Genomic DNA, 22,875 nt, shown 5'->3' on the forward strand with positions numbered 1-22,875 from the left:
ACTTATGACAAGGATGATGGGGGACAATGCCTTTGTTCTCATATGTCCTACAGGGTGCTCCCATTATAGGATTTGTAGAAACTGGTAAGTGAAGCAGTAGAGGGTCAGGAGTTTCTTACTGACATCTGTCAACGAAGGGGGTGAAGAGCAGCCCAATACCACTTAAGAACACCAGATGGACAAAGTCTTTGAAGGGAGGGAGCCTTTTGTGAGCAACTGTAGGTCAGCAAGGGGAAATGACCCTGCAGGACCAGCCTTATTTGTGTTTCAGCAATAAAGCAGCTTTGCACATTCCATTGCAATGGAATGTGTAAAAAATGCCCCTAGAGTCATCTTGATTACAAATGAAGTCTGGAGGTGGAGGGTTTGTGTGAGAGAACTTCTCCCCAGCCTCCTGTCTATTTGTAACATTCAAATACTCAAATACCATGGGCCCTAAGGCCCACCCGGATAACTTGTAGCCCCTATTGCATGGGGGCTAATGGGTGAATGCTACAACAAAATACTTGGGACAACTAATGAAAAAAACAGGATAGGAGTGTCATGTGGGTCAAAGGGTCAAAACATGAAAATAAGTGTGCTTGAGGGGGACACTGAGCAGAGCCCCCCAGTCCTCAAAGGCATCCAAGGAGCTGGTGGACACCATCCACTGGTGCTCTGCCTGGAAACATGCATGGATAAATGAGAGGAAAGTGGCCCCACAGTCTCTGGGCACCTTCCCAGCCAGAGTCTCCTTCCTTGTCAAGTACAGGGCCCACTTAGCCAGGGCCAGGAGGAGCTTGACCAGGAGGTTCTGGGACTTGGTGGGGCTGTGGATGGGGTGATCAAAACAAAAAGGTGGGGGGTGAAATTCAACCAGAACCTCAGAAGGAGGCAGGAGACCAAGGTAGTCACAGCCAGAAAAACTCCAGCCTCCATCTCTAGAGTCCCACCTGTACCTCAGGAAGCACAGACAGGGTGTGTAAGCAGTGCCAGAGCATGGACAGGACCAGCTGGTTCAGCACCAGCATTCTCCCATGCAGGGAGAGACATCTCTGGAGCCGTGCCCATGCCTAGAGCTGCTCCACTACCCTTGCCTCCAGCTGGTGCCAGTTCTCCAGTGGGGAGGGGTCTATGAGAGAAAGATAGACCCCCAAGTAGAGCAGCAAATGTGCACTCCAGTGGATCTCATGGAGCACAGGTTGGAGTGAGCCCACCTGCCATCCATCACCCACCGCCAGGCCAAAGCTCTTGACTGAGTTCAGTTGACCTGGGCAGAGGCAGCAGCCTAGTACAATGCCTGGCAGGCCTCCATCTGTGTCAGGTCACCTGAGTTCTGCACCATGAGGAGTATTTCATCAGCATACACTGACAGAACCAGCTGCATCGCTGGCTCCCAGAGCATCAACCCTGCCACCCACCTCCACAGGAGAACGTGCAAGGGCTCCAGAGCCAAGGCCTACAGCTGGCCTGACAGCAGGTAGCCTTGATGCACCCCTCTCCTGAACAGGGTGGGCTCTGCCAGGTCCCGTTGAGGTTGGCCAAATACTCTGCAGAGGTATACAGCACCTGGAGAGCCTGCATGAAGCCAGAAGCCCACAGCATGCCTATGAGGTACCCACAATCTGCTCTGTCAAACTCCTTCTCCTGCCCAGGGATAGGAGGACAAAAGACATTCCCTCCCAGTGAATTAGCTACAGGAGGTCCTGAACCAGGTATAGGTTGTCAAAGATGGAAAGTCCGGGCACTATGTATGTCTGGTCGCGATAGATCACGTCTGTCAGCACAGACTGCAGGCACAGCAAGATGGCCTTCACTGCCACCTTGTTTTCTGTGCAGTCTCCATCCTCCTGGTGGCTTGCTAGAAATATTGTCCTACATTTTCCCCTGAATATTGTCAGTGCAGGTAACCTCAGTATGGTTATCTGCCCCAAGTAGGCATTGTGATATTTTGGGCCTTTTCATAGAGCTCCAGTTGTTGAATAAAGAAAGAGAGAGTATGAAAACATTCAAGTTTCAGTATTCAAGGAATGATGTCAATGTGGTTGAGAAATAAAGTAAAAACTGAGAACGGCTCAGGAGCTTGGGACAAATAGATAGCAACATTTTTATCTCATTATTTTTAGGCAAGATGTGAAACCCTTCCCTTGCAGTGGTACAAATGGTTGAACAAAAGCTCCCTTCATTCAGCTGTGCAAGGACATTTTCCAACAGGAGTTCCTGTGCCATATGGGCAATGTAAAGCCTGCCAGGAGAGTGCATGGGGGTTGAGGAATTTGCTCCAGTTTGATTCATCAGATTGCTCCCCTAACATATACTCAGAGCTCCCAGGGCAGGGGCTGAGGCACTAAAACAAATAAAATAATGTGGATCAGCATTCCAGTTTTCACTACAAATTTCCAAGTATTTTGTAAAGTTTAAAAAATTATGCAATCTATCCTTGTGGGTATTCTGGGAAGGAGTGAAGGGACCTGAACAATCTGGAAGAACAATAAGCTTTAATGAGATGAGTTTAAACCAGCAGTGTCTAATGATGATGCATAATTATTGTAAGACTTGTCTGGACATGAAGTTTGCCAGTATTTTTGTTTCTCAGGTATAACCGGTCCGATATGGTAGTTTCTAAAGGTATCTGTCATAAGTGTTAGAAACAAAAGGGCTGCTGATTCTCACCCTCACTGTTAAAGCCCATTTCTGAGATTCCTCATTCAGTAAGAATGAGGAAGAATGAGGTCCAGAGAGGTCTTGCTCCCCCTCTATGCAGCGCTAGTCAGGCCTCAGCTGGAGTACTGTGTCCAGTTCTGAGTGCCGCACTTCAAGAGAAACATAGAGAACCTGGAGAGGGTCCAGAGGAGGCCATTCATATGGTTGGGGGCCTCCGTGGCCAGCCCTATGAGGAGAGGCTGAGGGACCTGAATCTCTTCGTTCTCCGCAAGAGGAGACTGAGGGGGGACCTTGTGGCCGCCTACAACCTTATCAGGGGCCAGCAGCAGGGACTCAGGGAAAGTCTGTTCACCAGGGCCCCCCTGGGAGTCACCAGGAACAATGGCCACAAGCTGAGGGAGGATAGGTTTAGGTTGGATATTAGGAAGAACTACTTCACTGTAAGGGTGGCCAGAGCCTGAAATAGGCTTCCCAGAGAGGTGGAGCTCTCACCTTCCCTGGAAATCTTCAAGAGGAGACTGGATAGGCACCTGGCTGGGGTCTTATGACCCCTGCCACCCCCAGTGCTCCCTCCTGCCCATGGCAGGGGGTCGGACTCGATGATCTGTCTAGGTCCCTTCCGACTCAGTGATTCTATGATTCTATGAGATTGTGATACTGCTTTAGGGCACACCTGCCTTGTCTCTCAAGTGCATCAGAAGCAAAGATCTCAAAAGCACTGTCAGGGTCTTCTTCACTGCCTCACTCCTGGTTCAAGCAAGCAGGAGGGGCTGAGTGGGTGCATTTGAGAACAACTTCTTGGAAGTGCCAGGGAAACCATGTGCACATGCTTCTAGGGACTGTGTACCTAACAATCAACACTTGGACGCCCTCTGAATATTATTGTTAGGGGTATCCATCCTGTAATGCCATGTATGGGATCTCTTGGCCAAAGTTTCCATTTCAGTCACATTTATATGGGAGGCCTATAGAGAAAGATGTTGCTGACAAGATCCTTGCACGCTGGGGTCTGTGAAGAGGGGGACTAAGGCTTTGAAGTGAATCTTTTATTGTATGTTGTGGAAGAAATCAAACTTTGCATTGTGGTTGAAACAGAACTGACAGAGCCAGCTTTTCTTTATTTAGGGCTATACTGTGATCACAGGGAGGATTTCATACAGTAAGGGGAATCACCCACTTGTCTGTTTCAAAGGAATCCTCCTCTTCTCTAAGTTTTCAAGCATTTTTATACTTAAGACAGACAAAGAGAGAAAAAAATATGACCTTGGAGAAACTAAAACAAGTTTACTTAATTGGACATCTGTGCACAGGGTTATAAGACATGAAGGATTTCTCATCTCAAAACATGTATCTGAAATAAGCAGTATTAGCACTTCTGGTCTCTGTCTGTTTTTCTAGTCAAGTAGGCCAGAAGCCCGACTAAATTTACTCCTACAATGTGGAGTGAGCAATAAGTCAGAGCCTTATAGTGTTTTTTTCAGGAACCCAGGCAAGGGACACCAGAATTACTTCGTAGCCTATGCAAAACAGCTCCGTTTCATTTGGACTTCCATTTCACCATTTTAATGAAACAGTGTTTCACTTCGAGTTTCATTTCATTTCAAAACCACTGTTCCATTTGATTTTGTTGAAACTGTTTCACTGTTTCAATGCTGTTTTGAGGCTGTTTTGCCCATAAGCTATAATGGGAAAGCATGAAACTACCTTTAACTTTGTCATTTATTGGCAGATGTGAATGAAAATAGGAGGGATGGTAGCCCCTGAGGGCATGAAGCCTGCCAAGTTTCAAGGAGATAGGTGTGGGGGTTTCTGGGAAACGGCACCTCAAATTCTTGAAAGCAAAACTTGTGTCACTTTTAAGTGTGAAGTTACAGGGAGTGAAAGCTGGAAGGATGGTGACCCTTGCTAAGGCTACAAAGTCTGCCAAGTTTCAAAGAGATAGATACAGGGGGTTCTGGGAAACTATGCCTCAAGCTGCTGACAAGCAAAACTTATGTCACATCTGTGTGTTAAGACACAGCAGAGTGTAAACTACAGTCATGGTAGCCCCTGTTCAGTCCATGAAGCCTAATAGCTTTCAAGGAGATAGGTGCAGTGTTTTCTGGGAAGCTGTACCTCAAACCGCTGGCAAGCAAAACTCATGATGTGTGACAGTGTGTATGTGTTAAGGCGTGTCCTCACTGGCACTGGGACCTCTAAACAACATGGTAATGTGCCCTAATGAGGTCTCCCCCTCCCCTACAGCCTCATCTCAGTCAACCACTTCAAATAACAGCAGGTAAAATAATAACTTAGTGCGGAGCCGCACCGTAGCACCAGCAGCATCTCAGGCAGCCAAATTGTGACAGAGCCTTTCTTTCCTCTCTTGCAGGATTTTCTTCTCCAGTGTGTGTGCTAAGGTGCGCCCTCACTGTGTCCTTCCCCACTCATTCCCCTCCCTCTCCTTACTTTCTGTTTCCCTGCAGGCAAGCCCAGCTTCAGCTTTGAAACTCAAAATGTTTCGAAACTTTTAAAATGTTTCGACTGCCCTTGTTGTGTTTTGAGGCTGTTTCGAAGCCCTGCCTTTCATTTCAATGTCACTGTTTTGAGGTCGAAACAAGTCAAAACAGCATCAAAAGAAACAGCTGGCAAAATTTCGCTGAGCCCTGTTACTTAGTACATAGATACTTAGAGACCCAAAGAAAATCTTGGATGGAATAGGATCTGGCCTTTAGTGCTGTGATCTCACTCACTGGAGTCATACACAGGAAAACTTTGCTGTGATCTTCTGTCGGTCCCAGGAAGAGCACACTGTGTAGTCTAGCCTGTATATGACAAAGGCTTGGATTGTTGTGGATACAATGAACACTTTCTTGTAACAATAGAAATACCTTTCCTACCTGAGTTTCTGGGAGTACTTTGGTGGAGTGACAATACTCATTCCCCTGTCATTTTAATTGCAGGTGGTCTTTGCAGAAAACACAGGCAGAATTTTTGACACCTTCCCAAAATACTTTCTGCAGCTTTTCAGGTGGCCTGAGCTTGAGGTAGCAGTTCCTTCTGCAGGTCTTTTATGCATTTTATTGTTGACACTGTCAAAATACAGGGACATTTCTGGATTGTTTCTCTGTTGCTGTTGCGGCAAAGTGATGGCAACGCCCCAATCTCCTTCAATTTTTCCTTCTGGGTGTTCTTCATGTTTCAGGTTTTGTGCTTTGTAATTGTATAACTTGGTAAGGTGGTAATTTTGCACATTTCTGGGGAAAACTGCTTGCAAATCTAAGGGGCTGAGTCCAGGGGCTCCAGTCCTATATTCCTTTCTTGCCACAAAATGATAAAAGAAAAATACAGTATGTTCACTGTATTCCTGTTAACAGAGATGTGTGTTGTTTCATACAGGTCCAAGATGAGGTGGCTTATGGCGTTTGCTTGGTTTCAAGCCGTTACATTTTCAGAAGCATTTAGAAAACCAGCTACTATGGATTTTGAACAAATCCTAACCAAGAAGACTGTGAATCCAGAATGCTTCATGAATGTTGTAAGTTATCTTTCTTCCTGTTTTCTTATAGAATGGTTGGTATGACTCAGTTTGACATAATTTATAATGTTCTCCATTAACATGTTCAGGAAAGATGGCTAAAAAACACGGCAGTCTAACATTTTTCACTGGCCGTGTGTAGACAAAATGAGGGGCATGTGTGCACGACACTTTAAAGTACATTAAATGCTTTTGCGCCACTTTAAAGTTGTTGGTGTTTGCACACGTTGGCAGTGTATTACACAGTTATTCCAGCTGCTGTAGCAAATTTAGTGGTGTATTGAGCCTTAAATGACTTGGGGCATGTCAAACTAAAACTCCTCCAAGGAGTTAGTTTACTGCCCTACAGCTGCAGAGCAAAGCACCGGGCTCTGCAAGAAGCCCATGCAGGCAGCCTGGCAGCAGCCCAGGAAGGCAGGCTCTGCCCAAGGGAAAAAACATGGCGATCTTTTTTTTTTCCTGGATCCCGCCTGCCTGCCTGAGCTATGTGGGGGCCCAGTGCTTACCTCTGCGGCTGTGGTGTCCCCCCAGGACTGCCTGAGCCAGGTGCCTGCAGGCAGGTGCCACCCGGGGTGGGCCACTGCTGTCGCAGAGGGAAGCACCAGCTCACCCACAGCCCAGGGACTGCTCCACCCACTGGCAGGTCACCCTCCCCTCCCTGCAGCCAGAGAGGTGGGTACGTTCAGATGTGTGCACAACACGGGGGTTTAAAGGGCCCTAAATTGAAGTGATGTTTTTAAAAACCCACCACTTCAATTCAGGTCCCCCATTTCATCTACACACACTCAATGTTTCCAAACAGATTAGTTTGATTAAGGGCCAGATTCTGGTCTACCATTTAGGCACATAAAAGGAATAAATCTGGTTCCAATGAGACCTGCTCTGAGCTCTAAAAAGAGATCATGCAAATAGCAGGTACAGGTATAAGCCAAATCAGAATAATATAGGGGTGATCTAGTCTGATAGGGTTGGCTTCTTTTGTCATAACCCAGTGTTTGGGGACACTGAAGGAGACTGAAAAGGAATTTCAAGTGCAGGGGAAAAGTCCAAGGCACACCAGAAATGTAGGACATTTCAGACTGGCAATGCTAAGACTTTTTCTGAAGGATTTTACCTGTTCAACAGATGGATCCCCTTGTAGCAAGTAATGGTTACAGCCAGCCCAGAGATAAGTGGTTTTATAGGAGGTAGGAAGCTTAGATGAGTTGACTTTTGAGAAGCAATATTAAAGGTATAAAAAGGAACCAGGCAGCAACCTGATCCCATAACCTTGCTCTCTGTATTGACTTAAATTACCTCTAAGTTAAAAACAAGGGCCATATATTGTTCCATATTTTTAAATGGAGTAATAAATGCAGGCATGTACTCACACCTTTGGATGTACTCGTACCTCAGCCCTAGACTTCTCTCTTCTGGTTGACAACTGAAAACATGCTGAAATGCACCAGAAGGGCCAATTCCTTCACTCAAGACACCTACACCTCAGCTCCACCTGTCTCAGTTCCAGCCTTCCTACCACCTAACAGAAGAGATTTTGCCTACTTAAAGAACCGCATGCTTAGTCCAGATTATACTTCCCTATTCTTTGATACACAAAACTCCCATCTCAAATCTTTGAAGTACTGTGCCTCAAGTCAGCAATCCAAAACCTGCTAACTAGAGCAGCATTTCTCAATTTGTGGGCCACAAGAATATATGAAAGGATCGTGAACAAACTTTAGAAATTAATCAACAAACTTTAAAAATGGATTCTCCTTTAAAGGAGAAAAATGTGGGAAACCGGGGCTTTTCCCTTGCATGCTGGCAGAGTTGCAGCCTGAGAAGGGCTGCTTAAGGGCCCCCATGCCTCACACACTCACCTCCTACCCCACACACTGGGAGGCTGGGACCTGTGGGCTGGGTGCAGTGGGCTGGGAGTGAGGGGCACTGGGTTGGGACTGGCCAATAAAGTTTACAAATGGGACCTGGTGCAAAAAAGGTTGAGAACCACTGGACTAGAGAGTGATGGATGATGGTCTGGATCCAAACTGGTGATTAATCAGGCACAGTTTTGACTGCTTAGTAAGTCCCCTGATACAAAAGCACTTCTATTTTGCCACTGAGCAATCTTGCTCCCGAACAGCAAAAGCAATCTTGCCCTTTTGCTGCTGAAGTTAAGGGGAGGTGACAAGGCATTCTTAATCAGGCCAAAGTGCTTATTACCAGACTTTGTCCAAATATTTCTCTCTGTTTTGTATTTCTTAGACTGATGATAGGATTATTAGCCTTCACAGAATTCTTTCACAAAGCAATAATGAAGCCCTCTAAAAGAATAAGCTTACTTTTCAATCCTGGATACAGGCCAGTCTAAACCAGATTTTTTCTATTACAGATTGTATTTGTAATGTATCAGGGTGCGGTTCCTTCTTTGCTGCCTGGTTCAAGTACTGTACCTTAGGTTTGCTCAACTCACACTGAAACGTAGTGGCATTCTCTATACATTTAAGCATTTTGACAAGAATGCCTCTTAATCTCTCTGGCGTGTTCACCACATGATGTGGGTGTTCTTCCCAGCTGCTGTTGTGGATGGTGCTATCTTCAATGTAGGTATCAGCAAAATTACATAGTCCAGCCAACACATGACTGCCAAACCTCAGGAAAAAATGCCCAAATAATACTTTGAACTTCCATGCTCTCAAGTCTATACTGATAATAAACATCCTTTTGACATCCTCACCCAAATGCTATTTCTGGTACCCCCTGACCAAGTTCAGTGAACTGTCCAACACAAGAGGTGGAATATGTTTCAGGTATAGCAACAGCACCATGCTCTCTGTAACCCTCACAGAGCACTGTCCTTCTATCCCTTTCCAGGAGAATATTCCCAGATGCCTGTGCACCATCAGGTTCTGCGGTTACTCCCAGATATTAGGATAAACTTTCTCACTAGGAGTATAGTAAAGCACAGGAACAGGGGTGGACCAGCATGTCCTTTACCTCCTCAGGGGTCAGCTCTTGCAGATCTCACTGCACATGGGCTGTCCATCCTCTGTAAATTTTTAACTGTTTCATTCAAGAGATTTTGCTTGTTAGCAAAACATGTTTGTGATTCTGCAATACAGTCACTGTCTCTGTTTCCCAGTCTGATTTGAGTCTCTCCTGCAATCTCATCCTCCCTGAGGGATCATTCTCCTTGATATGGTCAGGCAAATTATGTGAGGGAAGGATCTGTGAATTTTCTCCCATTTCACAGTTCATGCCCACAGCAGACCCCCTGTGATAATAAATTTTCAAATCATCTTGGACCATGTGGACACATCCAGTGACTGGTTCTAACTGAGTGGTGGTACTGTTCCCAGAATCTTGTTCCTGCTGTCCTAATTTTGCACTATCTTCAGTAGAACCATTAAAATTTCCTGGGTTTCCCCTGAGTTTCCTCCCTGCTCTGCTGGTGTATTTTCTTGGGTCCCCACTCTCCCCAGAAAATCTTTCAGCAACCACTTCCCCCTGGCCCTGCCCTCCCCTCCAGCCATTACCTCTCTCCCACCCTAATCCTGTCTCAGGGTCATGGCTCTTAAGCCATCTGGAGACGATTTTACTCCTTGCTTCAACATAAATTCTGCCTACTTTGAGGCTGCAGCCAAGGCATTCTTAGCAGAAAATCAATAATCTCAGTCTGCAGAGATACTTCTGCACCTCCCTTCAGTGGAAGCTGTCAGCTTCTGGAGCATCACTTTGTTGTTAGCTGACACTCTCAGCAACCTCCATCTCATGTAAGTCCACGAGTAAGTGGCCTTCAGTACTACTGTAATTCTAGCCCACCCTGCTTAAGTACTTAGAATCCATTACTGTACTTTCCTAACACACCAGCATCTAACCCTTAAGAGTGAACCATGAAAAAGGGAGCAGGAGGACCCACCCACCTTTGGCATCAGCAGCTTCTCAGCTTCTTCTTGAGCAGGCTGAAATACACTCAGGTGACCAAGTTCCCATATTTGCAAATAAATGGAATAATTCTGTCCCAAGAGCTCATTGAGTATTGTTGACCATGTAATTTGTCATGTTAAATACTGGGGCCTTTGCTGCCCTAGTTCACGGGTTTCTTGCAAAATTATCTTTATGCAGCAGCTTTAAGACAGTATCTTCAGTGCTCATCTCATGAAACTACAGCAAGCTTAAAGGCAGAAATATATCCTGCTTTCTTCGGTTGAACAGCTTTTTGCGCACCTGAGCAAAAAATGAAATCTATCATCTGATTTCTTTCCTAAATCACCTGTCATATACAATGGTTGTGATTTATGAAAAAAAGTTATATCATACGTAGCAAAGAACAAAGCAGTTGAGGGCTGATCAAGGTATTTCTGAGCTGCAGTGATTACCATGTCTAGGGACAGAAGTTACACATAAACTGTTTTAAGTGATCAAAAACTGGTTAAAACTTGTAACAAAACCTGTTCAGTTCACATAAACCAGTTTCAAAATGGCCGAAAGTGGTTTAAGATAAACTTGGTTGAATGTAGTATTAGACTTAACTGATTTGTGTCAAACTGGTTTATGGAACTTCTGTCCCAGACTCCTTCCTGGTTCAGGTTAAATCAGAGTCCCCCAGCATCCCAACATGCTTTTCAACCCTTGAATATGCTGTGCTGTCTGCTCCAGAGAGCAGGGCTGGCCCTGCCGCTATATTGTCTAGCTGGAGCAGGGGCAGGGGTGTGGATAGATGCCAGCTCACATGATGTGTGCCTGGATCCCTCCCAGCTCCCTGCACCCAGGCCAGGCCAGGCTTCCATGGAGCTGCAGGCAGCTGGCAAGGGCCCTGCTCCTGCAGCCTGGCCTGGCCCAGACTGGCCCCTCTGCTCCCACCCTCAGCAGTGCCCACAGCCAGCATCACTCTCCCCTGGGTCACCATCTTAGGACTGGAAGTCCCACACCTGGCCCCTGACCTTTGCTTCTGGAAGTCCCTCCCCTTTCCCTCAGAAAAAAATCCAAATCATACTAAAAATCAAACATCTACTATAATATATTCCAATTTTATTTCAAAATATACTTGTGGCCTGATGTATGTGTGTTTGTGTAGTGTACATAGAGGCAATTGCATAATTGCTCAAAATAAAGTCTTACTCATATATTGTGGGGAGGACATGTGGGGGCATATGGGGGATTGTGTGAAGTGTGATTGCAGGGTGGATGTGTGTGTATGGTATGAGGTGTGTGTATATGGGATTTCTGAGGGGGTGTGAGTGGGCGTGTGTGGGAAATGTGGGTGTGGGGTTTGTTAGTGGGATGTGGGTGAGGGTATGGGGTGTGTTTGGGCGTGTGGGAATGGTGGAGGTATGAGTGTGCATGTGGGTATGGTGGAGAGTTGGATGTGTGTGTGAGCCCCCTATGTACACAGCCCCTGCTACTGGAGGGAGCAGCAGGCTGTGGGCCCTCAGGACTCTCATAGCCCACAGCAGGCTGAGCTCCCTGGTGGTGCACAGCTCCAGCCAAATCCCAAGAGCTTCATGTGGCAGTAGGTAGCAGGACCAGGCCAGCCCAGTTCATTGAGTGGGGCTCCCTGTGGCTCACAAAGAGCTCCCAGGGCTTGGCCAGAGCTGCATGTAGCAGTGAAGAGCCCTGTGGATGGAGCCAGGGGTCTGACCCTGCTCCCTGCCACCACATGCAGCTCTCAGGACTTGGCCTGTGTGGCAGGAAGCAGAACCAAGCCAACCCAGCTCCATCATGTGGGGCTCCCCACCAGTACCAGCTGAGTCCTGGGAGCCATAGGTAGTGGGGTCAGGGTCAGGCCACTGGCTCCATCACATGAGGCTCTGGCTGAGTCTCAGGAGCTCTACATGAGTTCAGTGGGCCCCACACTCCCCACTGACCTGGGCTCTGCACTCTCTCCACTCCACCCCCACCCCCCCAAAGCCCTGACACAGGCCCCGCACTCCTGCCCAGGGAAGTTTTGCCCCTGCCTGCAACCGCCTCCCCACCTGCTGCCCAGAGTGCTGCAGCAGGGATAGGAGGAGCCAGTGGAAGCTGGGGGAGCTGGGCAGTTCCCCAGGCAGCTGCAGCAGTGGCAGCAGCAGCCCTGCTCAGCAGCTGTGTGCGCTAGCCAGGGCTATAGCTGGGGCTGGCACTGGGCCCTCCCATGGGCAAGGGTGGGAGCACAGCAGGCTGCACCAGCGGAAGTGGGTGGGGCTCGGCCCTATGCAGAGCACACCAGAGGCAGCCACAGGCTAGTCTGGATACAATTAATTGGTGGGTGCCTGCCAGCAGGCCATATTTCCCACCCCAGGATTAGATATTAGGAAAACCTTTCTCACTAGGAGGGTAGTAAAGCACTATAACAGATTACCTAGAGAGGTTGTGAATTCTCCAGCTCTGGAGGTTTTTAAGACCTTGCTATACAAAGCATTGGCTGGGATGATATAATTGGCAATGGTCCTGCTTTGAGCAGGGGGTTAGACTAAACGACCTCCTGAGGTCCCTTCCAACCCTAATAATCTATGATTTTATGATTGCCATCCAGTGTAAGATACAGCACCAGGGAGCTGAAACAGCACTCAACATCCTTGGGAAAGTGACAAGCACGAAGAAACCAGACCTCTTTCTTGTTCAGTGGCTTGGACCTGTGGACTGGGAAAACACAGACTCCACAGAAATCACTGCTTATAAACAGGGACATTCTAAAAAATCAGCAAATAACCCTTCATTTGGCTTCCTGCAGAGTGAAATTATCAGGTATCATGGATACCCCAGTGAGGAGCATGAAGTTGTGACCCAAGATGGATATATCCTGAGCATTAATAGAATTCCTGGTGGAAAAGACAATGGGACTAGAGGTAAGCTTTATTTGGCTGAAGTAAGAAAGCTTTGATTAGGCGGCTTTTTAAAAGACATAATCTAACTTTCCTTGTGTTTGTGCAGCTACATATTTCACATCTTTTAGTTTTAGATAATGATTTTGAACTGAATTTGAGCCTGTATCAAATTTTGAAATCAGGTGAGATGGTTCTGATATCTGGCTTTCCTGGGACCTTTTTGTGCATTTCTAGTTCTTATATTTGATGTTACGTACCTGATTGATCATAGTCTAAAAATGTTCTTATTCTTAAAAATGTTGCATGACATGAATTAAAGGAAACGTAACTGCCACTTAACAGTTTCACAGTTTCATTGTGCACTATGGACATCTAGATAGAAGCTCTTAAAACTATGGTATAACAACATTACTGAAATAGAGAGGACAGAAGGGGGCATCTTTAATGAAGGTGAGTGTTCTCATCCTTGCTGTACTTTGGTGAGAAAGTAGATTCTCTATGTAATAGGGCTTCTATTCCATTACTGAGGAGGAGCAGGCCAGAGAGAGATGTGGCCCATTCAAAAGGACTCAGGTCTGCCTGGTCTGGGATGAGCTATAGATTTCTGTAAGAGCTGTTGTCTGGCTCCAGATTGCTGTAGGAGCCACTGGAATCTCAGAGACTCTGAGGAAAACCACTGCTCCTATCTAAGGTTGCCAACTCTGACTGAAGCTATTCCGGGAGATTTTTTTCCCCACCATGACGTCATGTACATTACATAAAATCTCCAAGATTGTTTTCAATAGTCATCAGGAGATAGATGCTGATTCCGGCAGACTCCCAACCAATCTGGGAAGGTTGGCAACCCTACCCCTACCCCAGATACTGGGAGTATGACCAGAAGGAGCCAAAAAACTACAGGACTGCAGGCATTAAGAAACAAGCCTTAATTGGAAAATGCCTGCAGCTGACTTGGAAACTCTAGAAATGAGACCCATGAGAAAGGGTTGGTAGCGTTGACAGCCTATTGCAGGAGAGCTAGGTCAGGTGGACTGAAAAAGAGCAGTCAAGGGCCTTATAAATCAGGACCCACTGATGGGGTCTGAGCCTGGTCCTTACAAATTTCAGAGACAGAGCTCTGCAGAAACTGGAGTGGAGAATGCCCTGCAGAAAAACATATACAGAAGCTCAATGATTTGTGTTGCATATTCAATTTATGTTGCTATTTTAAAGCTTCGAGACATGGAAGTGGCTAAAGGGTTGGAAGAAGACCACTATGAATTCTTCAGAAAAGTGTTTTGTTGAGTTTCCTACTAAGGACTACACAATTTGAGGGAGAGCTGGTAGGGCCATAACCAGGTCTGAGTTCCATGCAAAGGGGTTGAGGACCTAAAGGACTACGCAAAGAGGTCCTGTCAGATGGGGACCAAGGGAGGAGAAGCTCATGGACTTCGGGGACTGTGGTGCAGCCCAAGGACACTGTGTAAGAGCTGAGGCAAGGCCACTAAAGTGTTGCTTGGTGAGGGAGGTGGCATGTGTTTAGGGTAAGTACACTGGGGCGACAATAGCTACAGCACAAGGATGGAATGGACACCTTCAACCCAGAACTGGTCATAAAGATATACACAAGCTTACCCCCACATAGATTTAAAAGAAAGAGAGAGAAGGATCACAGCTGCAGCAAAGGGAATTCAGACTGGTGACCTGGTTAAACAAGGCCAGTCTCCCGCACTTATAATTTGGAACATCAAGGTGCATCTTGATGAGCGGGTGAGCAGGTTGGAGCAGAATGCCAAAGAGAAGCAGAATTCCTGTGGTCCCTCAGCCATGCTATATTCTGCCATTCTCTTCAGGGATCCAAGTTGTGGGCTGTTCTTAAATCTTAGTAATGGAATAAAGATGTGGATCTAGACTCAAGAGTTTTAGTACTAAATAGGGAAACTATTCTGTTGCCATTGCTGCCCTTTTTCTGATATTGATGCCCTGATCTGATGCCAGGATTGGTAGTAGTTGAAGTTCTGGTGAAGTCTATGTAGAATGCCAAAAAAAACACAACCCCAAACAAACTTCAGCACACCCTGCCATCTGAACAATCCAGATTTCCACCTGAGATCTGAGAAACTCAGTAGAAGACCAGCAGCAAGTTACTTCTATCATTACATGTTGTTCAAACTCTAATCAAATTTGTAAGTAACATTTTCCATTATAGTTCCAGAAATACAAACTCTTTTCACTTAAAATCCTAAGAGGATAGGAGTAAAAATTCATGGAAATATTTATATATTCTTTCCTCTGTAATATCATCCCCACTGTAAGTGGAAACATGAATCAATATTTTAACTTTCATTTCCATCTTTAGTACTCAGCGAACATCCACACATGCCTTATGTCCATGCTTGTACTTTGTCATGTGCTTTAAATCCAAGTCTGCACAAAAAATAAGATTGCCATTAACTAATTCTTGAATATTCTATTTGTAAAATAACAGAGCATAATGTATGAAATGATTTTTTATACCAAATCTACACAAACAAGATACTACCACTAAATAATTCTTAAATATTCTATAGCTAAATGTTACCAATATATCCCCTAGTTGAGAAATCAACATGTGAGGACTACCAGAAGTTTATTTAGGGAGGCTTTTAGCAGGCAGATTCAAGTTTTAGGGTATTAGCTAGGGAGTTGTTTCATCACTTCCTATTTCATTTAAATCCTTTATCAACTTTTACAATTCATCTTGCTTTTATTGTAAACCACCCTGAACCTTTTTGAGGAGGGCAGCACATAAATCAAATGACTGAATAAATGAACAAGTAAATAAACAAACAAATGTGGGCAATGTAGAGATAAGGTGGCTTCATTCCCCAGTCCCTCAAAATGACTGTTATAAATAAGACAGTTCAGAAAGAAATGATGTATCAAGACTGATGTTGAATTCTTACAACTCTTTCTGTATTGATTTAATTTTCATCATATTGCCATGTAAATCCCATTAGTCCAATAAAACTTTATATTCTAGGTATTGCTATATAAATGTCCCATTACAGTCTGTATTTTTACTCAAATCTAATTGCACTACAACAATGTTCACATGACAACAAATCCTCCTTTCTTTCCAGGAAAAAGGCCTGTGGTGTTTTTGCAGCACCCTTTCCTAGGAGATGCAACCCACTGGATTTCTAACCTGCCTAACAACAGCCTGGGCTTCATCCTAGCAGATGCTGGCTATGATGTTTGGTTAGGAAACAGCAGAGGAAACACCTGGTCTTTGAAACATAAGACTCTTAAGCCCAAGCAAAAAGCATTCTGGAGGTTCAGGTAGACTGCAGACTGCATGATTGTGAGCTTTTGAAAATGGCAGTTTCTGGGGAACTAATAATGGTGTGTGGGAGCCTCTCACTTTCTGATCCCTAGTCCACTGCTACCCAGACTGGTAGTGATGGGGAGGATGGGAGTGGTCTACAGAAATAGGGTGGTGAAAGCTGCAGGGGAAGGAGTATTCACTGGGGCTGAAATCTGGGAAGAGGTTGTAGGAGCAAAGGAGGGTTGTGGATAAATGGAAGAGAATATGGCAGAGAGAGATGATGCAGGTGCGAGAGATAGTAAAAAGCACAGTGGACAGAGATGGTGAGGTTGAGAAGCTGAAGGGCTGTAGCAGTAGAAGGACAGAATGAAGTGGGATGGATAATCTTTGACAACACAGAAAATGAGGCACAAAACTACGCAGAGCTCAGTTGTCATGAATGAATGATACTGTCTTGAGTCTAAAGGCTCCCCCTGAATGCTGCTTCTAGAGTGTATGTGGCAGGGAGGCTGATGCCTTGGTCAGGTCTCTTTTAAGCAGGATCAGAGACAAAAGAGGAGCTGAACAATCCCCACCTTATCCCTTACATCCATGGTTTTATATGGTGTAGGATTTGGGGGAGATAGCCTCAGAGAGATTGGGGGCTTCCTTATAAGGGCATCTATACACATGCTCCGGGGGGGGGGGGGGTGCGCTTTAATTAGAACATCCCTAAGAGACACTCTAATTAAAGCACCTGCAGTGTCACATGTATTCTGCTTCCCATGCTCCAAAATGGCAGTGGGTGCAGTTTAAAGCTTATTTAAGAAGACTTAAAGCATCCCTGCCGCCATTTTGAAATGTGGGGACACTGAATACATATGACATGGAGGCTACTGGAACATGCTAATTAGCACATTCCAGCTACCTGATTAATCAAGTCTGCTCCTATGCTTGCTCATTAGAACATGTCAGGACATAGATCTATCACATGTATAAGTTCCCCTAAGTGCTTGCAGTTCAGTACTGATGATTCCCACGTAGGCAGGGTAAGAGGCTGCCCAACTTGATCACCTGAGCAGTTTCCACTGGGTGCTGTGAAAGGTCCGGGGAAATAGAAAGCCCTAGTATACTTCCAGGCTACCCTCAGTTGTAAGCCTAGTTCAGTGTCTTAGGTAAAATGAGACACCACTACGAATCTCAATCCAGTTCCTAATAGGCTACATCCAACCGTTAGAACTAGCACTAGTCCTCTGTCATTCTCAGAAGAGTACAAAGACTCTGAAGAGGAGTCCAGTGGGCCCAGAGATGAAGCCATGTATCAAGGTTAGGGGACATATACCAACCATGCTGATGCTGCTCTGTTTATAAAGCTCATTAATTTCAAAAACTCTATCTGTAAATCTGTAAATCTCTATCTGTATCTCTATTTGTAAATCTCTATCTGCTTTGGGATACTATTAACAGGGGTCCTAGTCTTCCATGTTAAAATGACATTCTCCAATAAAAAAACATAAACATCCTCATTTTTTCAGTGGTGAGCCCCATTCCCTCACCTCCCAACACTGATTGGCCAAGGGGTCCAGTAGCAGTGCCACCCCTTGATGCTGACTGGCCAAGAGGGCTGCTGTTCATGTGGCCCCACCCCTCACCACTGATTGGCAGAGAAGGGTGGGGGCCACACAATGGGCAGCCCTCTCAGCCAGTCCATGGTGGAGGGAGGGAGGGGTTGGCTGCCTCCTTGTGTACCTACTGGGGAGAGAGGAGGAGGCAGCTGCTGAGCTTCTCCCTCCTACCCTCCAGTGGGCTGCCACAGTGGCTATGGGAACTGTTGGTTTTCACTGGGGAGCCAGAATTTTATTTTCAGTATTTTTTTCTCCTAGCAATTCTAAAAATTGTCTGTAAAAACTCTAATTCTGTTTCTTCCGTGGCAAGTGGATTTCTAGGATCCCTGACTATTAGAGATACACAAGATAAAACATGCTACCTAATTGAAACAAATTAGCAGGCCTTCATTTTTGAAGGGAAGCAAAGGACCCAGACCTGACACTGTCATTGATCAATTTTTGTTTCACTTAGTTAAGGCACTTTTATGTGCTATAACAGCCAACTGAATTCCAATTTATGTATAAGCTTTTTGTGTTTTCTCTCTGTAGTTTTGATGAGGTTGGTAAATATGATCTTCCAGCATCACTACATTATATCATGGAAAAAACTGGACAGAAACAGCTGTATTACATTGGCCATTCAGAAGGGACAGCTGTAGGTATGTTAAGATGAATGATAAGCTACTGTTTCCACTGTTTACCTCATTAGAGGATAATATAAGGTTATGGACTTCACTTAGTAACTGCCTTCTTCACCAGCTTAAAGAGTAAGCTCAAAATATTTTTTAAACTGAAACTTTCAACATTTGAAAAACGTTTGTGTCTTGTCTAACTAATATTGTTGATATTAAAATCTTTTTTTGGCAGGTATTCCATAGTTTGGCTGGTTTCTTTGGTTATGGTAATGTGACTGGCTCTTGATATTCTCACAAGTCTTGCCAAACAGGGTGTTTTCTTCCTTTGAAATCTCAGCTCCTGAGAGAATCTTAGCTTTCATTATTTTAGAAAGCATATTTCTAGCCCTCTTGGCCTTGGAGGCAAAAAGCCTATAATGAATCAATTTCCCCCCCAGAAGTAGAGGGGGGAAAACCCTAGCTATCATTATTGTTAAAATCCTACAATTAAGTGGCCATTTTGTTATTTCATGGGAGCTTGAAGAACACTCTTGATGCCTGTGTTCAGAAATGCTGGTATTCTAAAACAAATTCGCAGAAACTACAATCAGTATTATCGCATGTCATACTGTCCTAATTGGTAGTATAGGAAGTCAACAAAGGACTAATTTCACTTTTGGGGGGATATTTGCTTGCCTATGTGAATTTAAGTCACTGTTTTTAAGTTTTGTACATAACCATTATCATCCAGTTAATTTCATTACCTTAGGTTCTACTGTGCGATCAACACTAAAAATAATATTCTACTCATGAACTCAAGCCTCAAACTACTCTGCTACTGATTTATGGGGCAGTAAAGTTACACTATTCTTTGAACATTAAGTGACACAAAACCCATAAAATAATGCATAGGGATTTTGGTAACTCTAGAGGAGAAATAAATCAGTAAACTGTTTTAAAGGAAAGTTAATTTCCCAACAAACTAATTGGAAAATATAGTGCATTCCACTTCTGTCCATCCCAAATACAACTGAACAATGTCCAGAACTCTCTTATCTGAAAGGATTTGGAATTAACCTTTTATTTGATAATATGTGTAGCATTTGAATAATAATTTAATTTTGTTTTCTGCTCCTAACTCTCTTCTGGGTGCCTTTACACATGCAGCAAGACTGCTCCAATGCACTGTCAGAACAGGCTTGATTAATAGAGTCTGCTGGAGAGTGGTAATTAGCGTGCTCTAGCACACTCCAACGTTATATGTACCAATATCCCCGCACTGAAAAATGTTAGCGGGGGGGCACTTTAATTAAAGCTCATCAAACAAGCTTTAGTTAAAGCTCCTCCACCCCCATTTTTCAGTGTGAGGATGCTGATATACATGATGCTCCAGGCATTTCAATTAGCCACTCTCATAGCCACTCTAATTGAAGAACCCTCCCCAACTCCTGGAACATGTGTATAAATGCCTTCTTTTCTATTTATGGAAGATTGCCTTGATATAATTAAGGCATCTCTTGTATTTTCTCAGGTTTTGCAGCATTTCTAACCGATCCAGAACTGGCTAAAAAAATCAAAGTGTTCTTTGCTCTGGGTCCTGTAGCCACAATTACATATGCCACAGGCCCCCTAGTGACACTTGGAATGCTTCCTGAAATAGTACTCAAGGTATGTTATCTCCCCTGAAAATGACTAGACTCTCAGTTCTGACTACTACTTATTTGCCTCTTCCTGAAGGGACAGACAAAGATTCCTCTTACAGGGGAGCAAGGTCTGTTCATGCTCCCTGGCTTTAGCTGGGGCAAGCTTCATGCACCCTGGTGGCTGGCAGCAGCTCTTGGGGAGCTGGATCCCTCAAAGCCACCATTCTCCTGCTCCATCTAAATTGGTGCCTAGGACTGGTGCTCCCCTTGCTCTCCCCTAATTACACCACACTCTGTACTCTGTAAAGGTGGCTTCAGCCAGTTGAAATATTTTGAGTCCATTGCCATGAAAATGGGAGATTAGTTTCTTCAAGGATTATCACTCAGTAAAATAAGAGACATAGGACAGGCTGTGGGCTTTGGAAAAATATTAGGATGGAAGAATAAAAGAATAGCAAACTGCTCCGTCATCCCCTGAATATTTATTTCTCACTGGGGATGAGGGTGCAAAACTTTTTTTTTAAATCTGGAATGGATCCATTATAAGACTCTACTGTTGTAAAAATAAAATCATGGATATTTTTCAGGCTTGGCTGGGTGACAAGGGAACCTTTCAACAGCATGTGTTTCTGAAAAAGCCTTTTACAAAATTGTGCACCGTCATGCAGAAGTTTTGTACCTTAATCCTATCTTCTGTAACTGGCTATAATACTGCAAACCTAAATACAGTAAGTATGAAAGGGATTATTTTCAGAGCAGTTTCTGAGATAGATAATGTGTAGATGTTATGTATAAACAGCTACTTTTACCTGTGGGAATATATGCCTAAGATTTGATGAAGTCTGGATCCACCATGAGCAAATATCTCCAGGACTGCCCTTTTCTTGAGCTGAGCAGTTAGCCACAGATGTCTGATAGGGATGAATTCCATTAGGAGGGAAAAATGATACTGGAATCAGATAGTTTTTTTGGTACATTCCTGCTTACTTACAACCAGAAAATAAAGTCCATTTCCCTGATTCTCTTTGTGTTCAGACAGCAGCAAAGAATTCCTTTCCGTTCACCTTCAGTATGCCACCTGAAAAAGCTCTTACTGCACTCTTTTAGCTGGCATATGATCCCACCCAGTGATTGTTCAAACTTTCTCTTTAGCCTTTCATGTCTATTTCCAGATTTCTTCATGTTCCCTGATTCTCCCACTCCCAACTTGCACACACACGCATGCACTTTACTTGCAATACTTAGTATGCCCCTCCTGATGATCGTCCTCCCAGGTAGTGAGGGCTCTACATAAGTGTCTAATCTTGGGGTGACTCAGAGCTAGCAATACTAGTCCTCAAAATGAGGGCCCTGTGTTTTTCCAAGGCTCCCTCCCACATGCCAGTGAGAGCTCTTACTCCTGTTTCTCAGCGATTAGCTTCCTGTGAATCTTGGGCATGTCATTTATACCCAAGGTTCAAAAGTGACTGAGGTGCCCCATATTCAGTGTCATAGACTAACATTTTCCAGTAGGTTTATAGCCTCATAGGTTCATTCTAGTAGATACATGGCCAGCATAGGATCCATAGCCCTGCCCAAGTACCATATGGGAAGAGCAGTGCCCCTCAGAATGAGATTCACAAAAAGGGAATGCACCATGAAAAGCATAGGCAGACCCAGAAGGGGTACAGTGGTGTAGATGACCCCCGCCCCAACCCTTAGATGGGTGATCACTCACAAATGAGTAAGATCATCTTCCAAGAATCTTACTAGTGAGTCTGCAGTTGGCTCCATATTCCAATTCTAGATCCACATATCTTGTCACAGTGAGAATAGGTGTTTCCAGGAGGGATGGGCACTCTGTTGCTGTGTAGGATGTTTTGATGTTCTTTTCACCTGTTCCACTTTTCATCTTCTGCCTGTCAACAAGCTGTTTCAAAGTGTTGCAGTCCCTCCCAAAGATTCTTCCTCCATTTTGGTCAGTCCTGAGCAAGGGTCTCCCAAATGTTGATGTTGATGTTACACCTCTTTATGTTTGCCTTCAAGATGTCTTTAAAGTGCTTTCTTTGCCCTCCACTACTTCTCTCACCTTCTTTCAGCTGTGAGAAAAAGATTCTCTTTGGAAGGTGGGAGTCAGGCATGCAGACAACATGACCTGTGCAGTGAAGTTGGTTTTGGATAATTATGATGGCCTCAATGCTGTTGGAATTTGCTTTGGCCAGGATGCTGATGTTTGTGTGTCTATCCTCCCAGCTAATCTGAAGGATCTTGTGAAGACACCTTTGGTGCTACTTTTCCAAACTCTTGAGATGTCTTCTGTATGTGGTTCAAGTTTCTGAGCCATACAGCAGAGCTGGAATGACAATGGCTTGATAAACCAAGAGCTTCATTTCAGCAACCGTGTCATGATTTAAAAAGACTTTCTTACTCAGATGCCCAAAGGCTGCACTCACACATTTCAAGCTGTGTTGTATTTCCATGTCAATGTCTGCTTTTGATGAAAGATGGCTTCCAAGACAGGTGAAGTGATCCACATTCTCCAGCAATTCTCCATTGATTTGAATGGCCGGGGTTTTTTTTTTTTCCATTTGGAGCAGGTTGGTAAAGGATTTGCATTTTCCTGATGTTTAGACTTAGGCCAATACTCTTGTAGATTTCTGAGAATATGTTAAGAATGGTTTGGCAGTCCCTTTCAGATAGAGCAATGACAGCATTTGACAGCATTTTCATCTGCATACTGGTGCTCCATTATGGATGTTGTCGTGGTCTTCATTTTGGACTTGAGTCTGTTGAGGGTGAAGAGTCTTCCATCCTTCCTATAC

General features: G+C 44.6%; 1 protein-coding gene across 1 annotated transcript in view; it reads left to right on the forward strand.

Moving 5' to 3' along the window:
* Positions 1 to 6,043: 6,043 nt before the first annotated feature.
* The window catches only part of LOC149859893 (lysosomal acid lipase/cholesteryl ester hydrolase-like), a 28,824-nt gene continuing 11,992 nt past the window's right edge, over positions 6,044 to 22,875 (forward strand). The window contains exons 1-6 of the mRNA XM_090056898.1: positions 6,044 to 6,160; positions 12,852 to 12,966; positions 16,047 to 16,245; positions 18,367 to 18,476; positions 19,963 to 20,099; positions 20,662 to 20,802. Coding sequence (XP_089913024.1) covers positions 6,101 to 6,160; positions 12,852 to 12,966; positions 16,047 to 16,245; positions 18,367 to 18,476; positions 19,963 to 20,099; positions 20,662 to 20,802 — 762 coding nt within the window. The 5' untranslated portion in view covers positions 6,044 to 6,100. The remainder of the gene's footprint in view (positions 6,161 to 12,851; positions 12,967 to 16,046; positions 16,246 to 18,366; positions 18,477 to 19,962; positions 20,100 to 20,661; positions 20,803 to 22,875) is intronic.

This window comes from Crocodylus siamensis, chromosome 7 (genome assembly GCF_052110815.1).
Source record: "Crocodylus siamensis isolate JL-2025a chromosome 7, ASM5211081v1, whole genome shotgun sequence".
In the NCBI taxonomy this organism is placed as follows: domain Eukaryota; kingdom Metazoa; phylum Chordata; order Crocodylia; family Crocodylidae; genus Crocodylus; species Crocodylus siamensis.